A 12,397-nucleotide genomic window follows, 5' to 3' on the forward strand; every position below is an offset into this window, starting at 1 on the left:
CACATTCTTCCATTCTTAATAAATGCTATTTTTTTTCCTAATGGAATATTCATTTCGTGTACCAAACGTATCATAAGGATTTCTGTGTGACAAGTGAGATAATCCATGTATGCTTGACCCATAAGCAAAAAAGGCCCCCTCCAAGGGGTGGGGTAATAAAGCCACTCAAATGCATTGCTGTGCTTGGCATTTTTATAACAATATGAGCTGTATATCTGTGAGGTTTCTGCTTTTGAAATTAGTAAGTGCATTGGGAATCATCAATTATGTGTAATGAATTGATTATAATGCTTGATCTGGTGTTTTGGCGGTTAGAAAATGGACAATGAGACTGTCATTGCCATAGCCAACAATATTGTTGAAGACTATTCTGGTAAAGAAAACCTTTAAGTGGTGTGGCTGTTGATCGTACTTAATGTTCAATTCTTCCTTCTTTTGTCTGTTTTGATTTACATCTAAATCATGAGACTTTTTTTTTTTTTTGAAAAAAAAGCTACAGCAGCAGACAGTTGGATGGGATTTGTTGTTTTAAAGGCCAGAAAGTTTTGAAGGGAAGCTCAAAAACCACCAAGAAATCTAAAGCATTAAATGGTGCCCTCAATGATAAGGATCTTTCTCACTTACTATGGTGGAAGGAGGTGTGCTACTTCATGCATTTTTGTTAAGTTGCTTGATAGTCTTGCTTCTTTAATATGTGTGGAATAAACTTCACTTATCTCTCCTATTCTTTTGCGCTTTTTGCAGACACCCCCCAATTGTTCAAAAGCTCTCACTTTGGTGTATCAAATTTTTGTTTCCTTTCAAATACCCCCTTACCGTTAGCTTTTGCAGTTAAATCAAACATTTGATTTAGTAAAAGACCTTTATACTCCTAAATTTTTTTTAAAATTCCAAATTTACCCTTATTTATAAATAAAAAATTATAATTATTATATTAAAAAATAATATAAAAAAGTGACCCACCGGGGGTCACCGGTGGTCACTTGTGACCCTCCGGAGGTCACTTATGACCCTCCGGTGGGTCACAAGTGACCCCCGGTCACTATTTTTTTTTTTTTTTTATATATATATATATATATATATAATAATAATAATAATAATAATAATAATAATGTCACTATTTTTTTTTTCTTTTATATAATAATAATAATAATATGACCCGTGGGTCACAATACGGGTGGGTTAGATCCACCGGTAAACCCATGGGTCAGGATTTAAAAAAAAGAGAATTATTTTTTAATAAAAAATAAGGGCAAGATTGGAATTTCACACCCTTCCGTTAGGGTTTCACGAAAAATCCTAATGGAAGGGGCATAGTGAAAGGAAACGAAAGTTTGATATACCAAAGTAAGAGCTTTTGAACAATAGGAGGTGTCTGCAAAAAGCGCAAAAGTATAGGGGGTAAGTGAAGTTTCCCCTAAATTTATTGAATACTTTTAAGTAAGATCTTGAATGGTCATGGTTTCTTTGTTGTAGAGAGGTTGGAGAGGTGCAGAAAGCCTTCAACTGTTCAGCTGGTTAAAAGGCTTACATATACCAATTTGCTAGGCTTGGATGTTAACTTGAGAAATGGGAGGTGAGCTCTTATGATGTTGCAATCAGCTTATTGATATTTTGCACGCATGCTTATGATTTAGTGAAACCAAAAAGAAAAAAGAGAGAGGCCAAAATGGGTCCTTTCTTTTTCCTGCTTTTGTTAATTGGTGTGATGATTTGTTGCCATCTAGAATTTTAGTAAATATTCGGTGAAATCATTCTTATTTTACATCTTTAGACAAGGGGCAAAATTGAATTAGCTTAATTGGGAACATTGCTCTTATACAATTTTGATTATTGGAATGGTCAGCAGCTGCATTAGAGCTGAATAGTGGGTTTGTGATAAGCTATCAAAATGCTTCTGGTTGTGAAATTGAATCTTGAAAAAGTGACAGGTTTAAGGTTTCTGATTAAAACTTGTGGTGTTTCGTGGGGTCTGACTTGAGATCAATCAGCGGTTTTGATTATTAATTCCGTGCTATATTCCTAAGCCAAGTGAATTGATTGACTATCTTGCCTTAAATTTTCAGGAATTTGTGGTTATAGTAGTGTCCTGGGCACTATGTGCTTCTGGGAAACTGGTTTTGTTATGTTCTGTTTCTGACTTAGTAGAAGAATGTCTGTTACCTTTGGTAAGCTCCAATATAATAATTTCTTACTTTACTTTCCTTTAGTAGAAGAATGTCTGTTTCCAGAGCATTTTTTACATTTCTGAGCCTTATTAATCTGTCTTTAATGGTATTCGCATGATTGCAAATACTATGAGTTCTCTCAAAAGCATCTTAGAGAAGGGTTCCTTCTGCATAAAACTAACATAGCATTGTGCTCAAATTAGTCTAAAAGAAGGAACACTCAACTGGGAGATGTTGCAGTTTAAGTCAAGGTTTCCACGTGAAGTTTTGCTCTGCAGAGTATGCTATTTCCCTTTTTTCTGCACTCCATCCCTTACTTTTCAAGTTTTTCCTATGGGATCTTAGCAGTTATTTTATTTATTTATTTATTTTTTCTATTTTGGGGTCTATAGTATACAGTTTTGTGTCAATGAGTATTTGGTTTTTCATTTCTACATTTCATCTCTGGTTGATTGTGTTTTCAGGTTGGGGAATTTTATGAATCCATTGGAATAGATGCTTGTGTTCTTGTTGAATATGCAGGCTTGAATCCTTTTGGAGGTCTGCGTTCAGATAGCGTTCCAAGAGCTGGTTGCCCTGTAATGGTATCATATATTTTCTTTTCCATTGATGTTATACTTGGGTTTTTCTTGTTGCATTAAGGAATATGGAAATGTTAGTCTTCTTATATGTAAATGGATGTTGAATTAACTATCTAGTACACCATTTGCATTGTGTTTTAATAATTTAATCAAGTGTTGAACGGAGTTCTTTGGTTTAGTTCAGGGAAGTCCACAATGTGGTATGGATAAGATTGCTGCCATAGAAAGGAAGGTAGTTAACCTGTGCAGCATTTAGAATAGGGGTTTAACAGTAAACTGGCTGAGGTTGCGTCTTAGTCAGCGGAGTTGGTGATTTATTTCTATTGTTTTATTTGTTTATTTATTTTGTTTTGGTTGATTAGTTGGTTGGTGCTTTGTCATTCTTGGCAAATATGGAAATGCTCAAGGGGCTCCTTTTTGGGTTTTTTGTTTTGCCAAATTCAGGGTTGTTGAGTTGGAAATAATTAATTATTTTTTGTTTGTTCAATAACACAATTACTTTCTCATTTATTGGTTGTAGTAGGTTCTGCTTTGGTTTAGCTGTGGCTGCACTAAAAAAAATGTAAAAACTAATGAAGGCCGGAATCAATTCAAACCTTTGGTACAACCTCCTAGAGACATCAGTAGTAGGTTGGGTAACACCTATTTATATTTTGTGGTAATAGCTGAGGTATATCTACACCATTCGTGAATTCTGCAGATCAATTAGCTGATATATTTACGAAATCCTTGTATCGAAAGAAACTAGAGTTTATTTGTTCCAAGCTTGGCTTATATGATATATCTGCTCCAACTTGAGGAGGAGTGTTGGAAGAGCTTATTAGGTTAATATGTTATGTGGGTATTTTGCTCTTTGTATTCAAGGTTACAATATATATATATATATATATATATATATATATATATATATATGAGGGAGGAAGGCTACGGGAAAAAATATGAATGTGCCGTGCATTATGAGGGAGGAAGGCTATGGGAAAAAATATGAATGTGCGTCCTCTGTTTCTCTAGTGCTTTTCATGAAACCTCAATACAGTAATCACATAGAAGCTATGTACTTATCAAAAAAATCACATAGAAGCTAAGTAAAACACCACCTTGGCATAGTACGACCCATAAAAATCATTAGGACAATCCTAACTAAATCTTTTACAAAAATTATTTTCTCTAATTTTATTTCCTTCAAGAGATGTCATAACCTTGCAAGTAATAAGCCACTTGGTTTCCTTCACTATAAAGATGAGAGACGAGAATCTCCATATTTGAAAGAATAATAGTTAGGCTCTTTTTTTTTTTTTTTTTTCATCAAGTTTCTCAAGAAAAAGTAGGTAAAGAAATTTAGATACTGTTAAATTAGAACTAATTTTGCCTAAAATTTTTGCCAGAAGTTAGTTCAGATTTTGCCACTTGAATAAAGCATGTTTATAAATGGACTAATCATGTAGGCTAGCTTACTTTCACGAGGCACTGTAACCCAAAGTTGTTCACCATGATATAAAAATTGAGTAACATTTCAATTGACAAACTAATTATCCTATGTAAATATTATGTGGCCATGGATTCACCATATGGACTATTGCCTTATTGTATTGCTAACTATATTTGTTCTTTTGCTTATTTCTCTTGCATTTCTTCACTTTTATATGTACTCTTACAACTTTGACATGGTTGATTTGAAAGAGTTATCCTTGATCAGTGGAAAAACAACTTGGTAATGGCGTTATTGTGTGCATCTTCATATTTATCCTTTACAAATTAGAAAATCTTCCTTTTGGTGTTTTGAGCATGTTCTTTTGGACATTGTGAATTGTAATGTTCATATTTCTCTTATCGGCAGACTGAATTTTTGTACTTGTAATCAATTCACTTTAGATTTTTCAATTTGATAAGCAATATGTATTGCTAGAAACTTTTTGTTGCCCTTTTGGTATTCTTTTGTCATGACTTTTTTATTGTTTCTTTTCATTAGGATCATTGATATATCTTTTGAATATGACCTCATCTTTTAAAATTGCTTTTTTTTTTTAAAAAAAATAATAATAATAATAATAAAACATTATTAGGGTTGAATTGACCCTAATAATGTTTTATTTTTTTTAGAATGTTAGACCCATTAGCGTCCACTTTAGTTTGGACGCTGATGATTATTTTTTTAATCATTAGCGTCCATTAAGGTGGACGCCAATAGTTAACCATCAGTGTCCACTCTACTTTGGATGCTGATGGTTGTTTTTTTTTTTTTAATAGTGGACGCTAATAGTACAATCATCAGTGTCCACTTTAGTTTGGACGCTGATGATTATTTTTTTAATCATTAGTGTCCTTTAAGGTGGACGCCAATAGTTAACCATCAGCGTCCACTCTACTTTGGACGCTGATGGTTGTTTTTTTTTTTTTTTAATAGTGGAAGCTAATAGTACAACCATCAACGCCCACTTTAGTTTGGACGCTGATGGTTATTTTTTTAATCATTAGCGTCCATTAAGGTGGACGCCAATAGTTAACCATCAGCGTCCACTCTACTTTGGACGCTGATGGTTGTTTTTTTTTTTTTTTTTATAACCATTAGCGTCGACAAAGTGGACGCTAATAGTTAACCATCTGCGTTCACTCTACTTTGGACGATGATGGTTGTTTTTTTTTTAATTTATTATTATTTTTTTTTATGAGTACGTTTTTTTTTTTTAATGACCATTAGCGTCCACTCCATGTGGACGCTAATAGTCCACCATTAGCGTCCACTTTGAGTGGACGCTGATAGTAGAGCACTAGCGTTGACTTTGCCTTTCGTTGACTTCAACTTTAGTTACAAAAATTCACGACTTTTAGCGTCCACATTGTCGACGCTAAAAGTAATCATTAGCGTCCACTTATAAGTGGACGCTGATAATCACAAAGTTGATCATTAGGGTCGGACGATTAGCGTCCAACCCATTAGCGTCCAAAAGTCGACGTTGTTGTCAACAGCGTCCACTTTAGGATTTTTAGCGTCCAAATAATGTCGCCCCTAAAGACCGAATTTCTTGTAGTGGTGGAAGGGTTGCTAGAGATGGCAATATTATGCAATCCATTATATTTATCAAACACACGCATCTACCCCAACATTATTCTGCCTTTTGTCTTCAACAGATAGATTTTTTTTTAGGGTTGTTTGGTTAATTTATATTTCTTGTGCATGTCTTGTTGTTGTAATATATGTTCCGACAAAAAAGAAAATGGAAAATAAAGAAAATAAAGACTAGCTTGCTTACATGTTTGATATTGCATTGCATTGAAAAGTAGAACTTTTAAAGTCAAAATGAATTTTTTTTGAAGAAAAAAAAAAATTTTTGAACCAACCGATTATCGGGAAAAAAAAAAAAAAAACAACCAAAAATTCAGAAAGAAAATAAAAAAGTCTAAATTGTTTTATGTGAACTTTAATTTGGGTTCAACATTCCCAACTCGTCTTAGATGTTAGAAAGAACTTTGCAGGATGCATGTGGGTGGTCCACCGTGTGCAAATTAATCAAAAATAGCAAGAAATTAAAATACAAAAGATTTCACTAATTGTTTTAGAAGTACCTTTGAAACATTATTTGGAGGGTCAAAAATCAATTTTTAAAGATTTATTTTTAAAAAAATACATATATATTTTTTTAAAAATTTATTTGTTTTGGGGGACCACCTTATGCCCTAAGGCCTAAGGTGGTTCCGCCCCTGGCTGTCGTGGATCTTGGAAGATGGATAACTAGTTTGGCTTTATGACTAGATCAATGAAGGTTTAATTATTTTTAGGGTTAAATATAAATTCAATACCTTTGGTTTGCACCAAAATCAAGTAGCCTATGTTTTCAAAAATATCACAAATGGTACCTGTGGTAAGTAAATAAATTCACTTGGTACCTTTATTAAGATTTCGTTAGGTTTTTTAACGAAACGCCATGTCACTCTTACACGTGGGCGCCACATAGCGTTGTACTTGAGTTTTTGGGTGCCATGTTATTTTTTTAATTATTATTTTTTTAAAAAAAAAAGAAAAAAAAAAAGAAAGGAGAGTTGGGGTGGCCGAATGGCCTAGGGGGTGGTTCAGCCAACCCCCAAGGTGGCCGTCTGGGGGTGACCAAACCATCCCATGGCCTAAGGGGGTGGTTCGGCCACCCCCTAGGGCCAAACCATTAAACAAAAAAACAAAAAAAATATGGTGTGGAAGCCATGGCCCAACCATTCGATTTTCCTTCCGAGTTGACAGCCAGCCAGAGCACTGTGGGTATCTTGGGTTTAATCTCCATCGTACCGATATATACAAATGATACGGAGGTCAAGCTGCTAATTTCAGTCAAGCTTTTTGTCAAACAGATTGACTACAAATCTCAAGTAATTCAATTATACGATCCAGATCATTGCTTTCCAAGGCAGCTCCAAAGACTCAATTTATCTTCCTCGCCTTTCCAATTCAAAGTAGATTCCCCTTATTACAGCCTTTCGGACTGCGTCTTCTTCAATTGTTCCCAAAGAGAAGTAAACTTGGAGTTTATCCGTTGTCTTAGTAGCCAAAACCACCAGATTTATGCCTTCGATACAGATGATGACCTCATGAACTACCCCCATCAAATGTTTTTTCAAGGTTGGTCCTAGGGGGTGGCATCCTAGGTACCACGCCACGTGGTGCCCACATGTAAGGTTGACATAGCATTCTGTTAAAAAATTTAACGGAATCTTAACGGAGGTATCAAGTGGGTTTATTTACTTACCACATGTACCATTTGTGATATTTTTGAAAACTCAGGTGACTATTTGATTTTGGTGCAAACCACAGGTACTGAATTTGTATTTAACCCTTATTTTTATGTGAAATTTACTTAATTCTCTTAAACTTTTACGGTTTTTGCAATCTCTTTTCAAAATTCAAAAACTCTTAATTGAGTGTATTGAACTTTAAAACATTTGCAATCTCACCCCTTCGGTTAAGGTTTGTCAAATGTTGAAATGATAATTATACCCTTGTAAATTTCATGATATTACAAAATTACCCTTAAGTTACAATGATTTTTTTAAAAAAAAAAGAAAAAGAAAAAGAAAAGAAAAAGTGAATAAAAAACCTTAAAAAAAAAAATACAGGGGTATTTTGAACTTTGGGGGGAGATTACGAACGGATGAAGTTTCCCCTTATTTTTATCATGGTAACTTGGGTTGTAACACTCACTTTCAAATTAATTAAATCTTATGTTAGTGAGGGTGACATGTTTTGTCCATTTTCTTATCAATGATTGTAAGCAGCTCCTACGTAAATTAAAGATTGGCTGGGATACCATATATGTTTGTCCACATCTGTCTCGCACATGCCGATGCGGATGTGATTATTGACAATATGTACATCTGTATATAAATAAAGTGATTATCACTTTTAAGTATTCACATCGGCGTCATGTGATTATTACCTGCATCCACACAATACTAATTATTTCGGTTATTAAATGTAGTTATTATCCGTTATCCGCAAATGAGGTAATATTTGGCTATTTGGTCTATATTATGACATATTTTAAACGATTTTGAAAATACTTTGGACCTTTTTTTAGTGTTTTGGGCTTGTTTTAGTGTTTCCTTAAGGCCTAATGTTTTAGATGAAATCCATATCTATTTTACATTTGAACTTAAAAATAACCAAAAAAAAAAAAAAAAAATACAAACGCCCAATGATGAATTTATCCAAGAAAGTAACATATATATCAAATGGTGAAATTATTATGTAGACTAATGTCCCACTTCGTTACAAGCTTGCATTACCAAACTCGACACTACTTATGCTAAGTGCAATCACTTATAAATAAAAAGATAAATTTACAACTTCTCTCTGGTGGGAGAAGCTTTTCCTTCTCTCTAGGTAGAGAAAACTTGCCTCCTTTTTGAGGCTTTTTACCACCTGTTGTGTGGTTGTTTGGGGAGGAGGGAAAGTTCTTCCTCTTTCCCTCCTCCCTTACCCCCACCCCCCCCCCCCCCCCTCCTTTTTTTTTATCTCCGATTAGTGTGCTCGTGGCTTTCTTGTTTCATTTCCACCCTCTAACATAGTGTTTCTTCACCACCTTCTGCTGCCCAAGGCCACTTGCCTCCTTCACCATCCAGCTCCCTGCCACTCGTCGCTTGCTGTCCTCCACCCTACAACCCAAATCTGTCATGGTTCGTAGATGAGTTTTCTATAAAACCTGATAGACTTTCCTATAGTCGACCGAGGTCTTCATGCGCCAATGCACCATCCTCGCCGGCCTCCCAGCTCCCCACTACCACCTTACGCTCCGCCTCCAGCCATTCATGCACTGAAGCGTGAGCTCCATGCACTTGGCGTGGACCTCAGACGTCGATACGTGTTCCCCACGCCTCAGTCAGCGGGCTTCTCTTGCCACTCCTCCACCTTCTCCCCCACCAACACTACTTTTTGTATGGCTTTTTTTGTTGTTTTTTCGATTGTTGTTTTGGTTTTTCCTTTCTTTTCTTTTTTCTCTTTATTTTCCTTGTATTTCCTGTTGTTTTGTTTGAGTTAAATTTTGTGGGTTTTATTCTCTCTTTGTTCTTCATTAAAGTTCTTTATTTTCCACATATTTCCAAATTGATGTGTCAATTTTATATCAAAGCTTGATAAAAGTTAGAGTAACATTATTTAATAAACAGTTATATGATTACCATATCACTGGAATGACGTGGCAATGAAAATTATCCTTTGATTTTTTTTAATTTTTCACAAGATTGTATGATAATTACATAACAGTCTAAAATATAACATTACTCATCTAAAGGTTAATCTGCATCATGATATAATTGCAAGATAAAAAAGTGATGTGGTGAGAGATAAATAGCAAAGTGGCCCTAGCCCAAAGAAAGTTGAACATGAAAAAAGAAGAAGAGAAGCTTTTCTCGAGTTAAAAAGAAAAAGAAAAAGAATACATAGGTTAATTAAGGTTTCTTTTAGAGAGAATAGCAGTTAACATGGTACGCCACCTATCAATTCAAACAAAACTTATTTTTTTACAACTCAACCATGTATGTATATATATATTGACATTTCTTTCCGGAACTTTCTAAAAAAGGATTGCAATCATTTATTAATGTGGACACATGAAAGATTTTTATAGAAAATTGGTCATGTTTCTTGAAACAGTAACTTAATTCCCAACCGACCCCAACCGACCATCTGTGTTTGCTCTCCAACCAGTTACCTATTGCACTTCCAAGCCTCCACCTCCAAGCTATAACTATATATTCATCTTCAAAGCCTCCTCTATCTATATCTCCTAGAAAATAAAGAAAGAAACAAAGTGTTGATATCATATTATATATATATATATATAATATAATGAGACTTTCAAGATCTTTCTTGGCTTCCTTTCTTCTTCTGTTTCTTCGGCTATTTGTGGCTGATGGCCAGCGTGTTCCTGCATTGTTCATATTTGGGGACTCTTTTTTTGATGTCGGTAACAATAACAACCTCGTCACCCTTATAAAAGCTAACTTCCCTCCTTATGGAAGAGACTTTGTCACTAAACAACCAACCGGGAGGTTCTGCAATGGAAAGCTTGCCGCTGACTTCACTGGTTCATCATTCTCAAACTCCCCAATTCTTTTTTATTTTTTATATTTATTTTTTATAACTTGGGTATCCAGGCAAAACGCCCCTTCTACACGGGTTGAACCTTAGACGTAATGTTTCATGAAGCAGAGGGCCAAGTGACTTACCACTCGAATCAACCCTTTCGCGTTAAAGATTCTCTGTTAATAGTAATGCTTTCTACTGGTTCTTTAATGGATTTCTCATTTAAGGGTTTATTTATTTTTTATTTTTTTTGTTTTTTTAAATTACAGCTGAAAGCCTAGGCTTCACTTCTTATCCACAAGATTATCTTAGCATAGAAGCGAGCGGAAATAACCTCTTGATGGGTGCAAACTTTGCTTCAGCTGCATCTGGTTATTTTGATGCTACAGCCGACCTATATGTAAATACATTAACAAGACTAAAATTCTAGCTTTTTCTTATATATATATATATATATATATATATATATATATATATATATATATATATATATATGACATATGATATGGTATGGTATGATATGATATATGTTGTACATTTTGGTGATATTGTAGCATGCAATCTCATTAAGTCAACAGCTGGAGTACTACAGGGAGTATCGGCGTAGGGTGGTGGAAATTGCAGGGAGATCAAATGCTTCAAGAATAACATCTGGTGCAATCTACTTTCTTAGTGCTGGGAGCAGTGACTTTCTTCAGAACTATTATGTTGATCCTCTTCTTCAATCCACCTATTCGTTTGATCGCTTCTCGGACATTCTCTTGCATTCCTATACAAATTTCATTCGGGTCCCTCTTCTCCTCACATCACTTCTCAAAACTTAGATTATACTTATCTTTCTCCTTTTTTATTTTATTTTTTCTTCGAAATAAGAACATTAACAAACATTCAAGATTACCTTTTATCTTTATGTATATTATTTGTACGAATTAAGAAAAAATAAACAAAATTCGTATGCATTAATTGATAAACTAAGAAACATTTGTGATAGAGCCTATATGCATTGGGAGCGAGGAGAATTGGAGTGACGACACTACCCCCAATGGGATGCCTGCCAGCAGCCATGACATTATATGGGTTGAGTGCGAATGAGTGTGTGGAAAGGTTAAACAATGATGCAGTTTCTTTCAATAAGAAGCTCAATGCCACATCTAAGAGGCTGCAAAATCGCCTTTCTAGTCTCATATTGGTTGTCATTGATATCTACCAACCTCTTTTCAATCTTTCCACAAATCCTACTCCAAATGGTACGTGGATTACTTCTCTATGTTCACGTAAGCATGAATCGAAAGATGTTAATTTATTTATTTTTGGTAGACGCATGCATGTTAGTAAATTGTAAAAGAGTTGTAATCGTACGTAGGGTAGATAAACATTAATTACTCCTAGGCTAGACACCTAAAAGAAAGTGGCTCGTCATATATATAGCTCATCAAGCCTCTAGTACTATGAGACCAAACCCATTGTATATTAATGTAGATCATACGCGGACCACCCATAGTGACCTCAACCCACTTTTTAGGAAGGGAGCTCCTCCTACAAAACAGGGGAAGGGTTGTCAAAAGGTCAGCCCGTCGAAATATTGGGAATACTCTGACGCCCAAGTCAGTAAAAGCCTTTATAAAATAAATGAAGAGTGTGTATATGAGCAAGGTAGTCGCATATGGTAGTGTCAGTGCCTGTTCTTTTCCTCGGCTTCCTTAGGCTTTCGTAGAAGTTGGGTGATATTTATTTTGTAAAATGGTCCTCCATATATAGATCGATTTGTTAATTTTTCATAATAATATGTGTGGTTACAGGGTTTTTTGAGGCAAAGAGGGCTTGCTGTGTATCAGGCGTGCTAGCGACGGCAATGTTATGCAATTCATATTCTTTGGGCACGTGTGTTAATGCATCAGATTACGTCTTCTGGGACGGTTTCCATCCATCGGAGGCTGCAAACAACTTTATAGTCCGAACTTTGATCCCAAGTGGTGTTCAGCTCATCAGCTAATTATCATACACATGCATCTACCTCAACATTATTGTGCTTTTCTCTTCAACAGATCCTTGTTTTTGAGGGTTTATTTGGTTAATTTATA

At 35.1% G+C, this 12,397-nt stretch overlaps 2 protein-coding genes across 2 annotated transcripts; both read left to right on the plus strand.

Moving 5' to 3' along the window:
- The first annotated feature begins 202 nt into the window (after nucleotides 1-202).
- On the plus strand, nucleotides 203-3,005 carry LOC148584021 (DNA mismatch repair protein MSH1, mitochondrial-like). Its single transcript, XM_088518712.1, has 6 exons — nucleotides 203-222; nucleotides 494-638; nucleotides 1,479-1,576; nucleotides 2,372-2,447; nucleotides 2,633-2,752; nucleotides 2,934-3,005. The coding sequence occupies exons 1-6, from the start codon at nucleotides 203-205 to the stop codon at nucleotides 3,003-3,005; spliced, it is 531 nt and encodes a 176-aa protein (XP_088374838.1).
- Nucleotides 3,006-10,079: 7,074 nt separating this feature from the next.
- On the plus strand, nucleotides 10,080-12,309 carry LOC148584022 (GDSL esterase/lipase At5g22810-like). Its single transcript, XM_088519274.1, has 5 exons — nucleotides 10,080-10,317; nucleotides 10,586-10,716; nucleotides 10,871-11,104; nucleotides 11,308-11,563; nucleotides 12,116-12,309. The coding sequence occupies exons 1-5, from the start codon at nucleotides 10,080-10,082 to the stop codon at nucleotides 12,307-12,309; spliced, it is 1,053 nt and encodes a 350-aa protein (XP_088375400.1).
- Nucleotides 12,310-12,397: the final 88 nt, after the last annotated feature.

Source organism: Corylus avellana, chromosome 8 (genome assembly GCF_965113065.1).
Source record: "Corylus avellana chromosome 8, dhCorAvel1.hap1.2, whole genome shotgun sequence".
Taxonomy (NCBI): Eukaryota; Viridiplantae; Streptophyta; class Magnoliopsida; order Fagales; family Betulaceae; genus Corylus; species Corylus avellana.

What these genes read in the sequence shown, in the direction of transcription:
- LOC148584021 (XM_088518712.1), top strand. Translation starts at nt 203, where the DNA reads ATGAGCTGTATATCTGTGAG. An exon ending in GTGAAGTTTTGCTCTGCAGA is followed by an intron (nt 2,448 to 2,632) that starts GTATGCTATTTC and finishes TTGTGTTTTCAG; the next exon opens with GTTGGGGAATTTTATGAATC. An exon ending in GAGCTGGTTGCCCTGTAATG is followed by an intron (nt 2,753 to 2,933) that starts GTATCATATATT and finishes GGTTTAGTTCAG; the next exon opens with GGAAGTCCACAATGTGGTAT.
- LOC148584022 (XM_088519274.1), top strand. Translation starts at nt 10,080, where the DNA reads ATGAGACTTTCAAGATCTTTCTTGGCTTCCTTTCTTCTTCTGTTTCTT. An exon ending in CCTATACAAATTTCATTCGG is followed by an intron (nt 11,105 to 11,307) that starts GTCCCTCTTCTC and finishes CATTTGTGATAG; the next exon opens with AGCCTATATGCATTGGGAGC. An exon ending in CACAAATCCTACTCCAAATG is followed by an intron (nt 11,564 to 12,115) that starts GTACGTGGATTA and finishes GTGTGGTTACAG; the next exon opens with GGTTTTTTGAGGCAAAGAGG.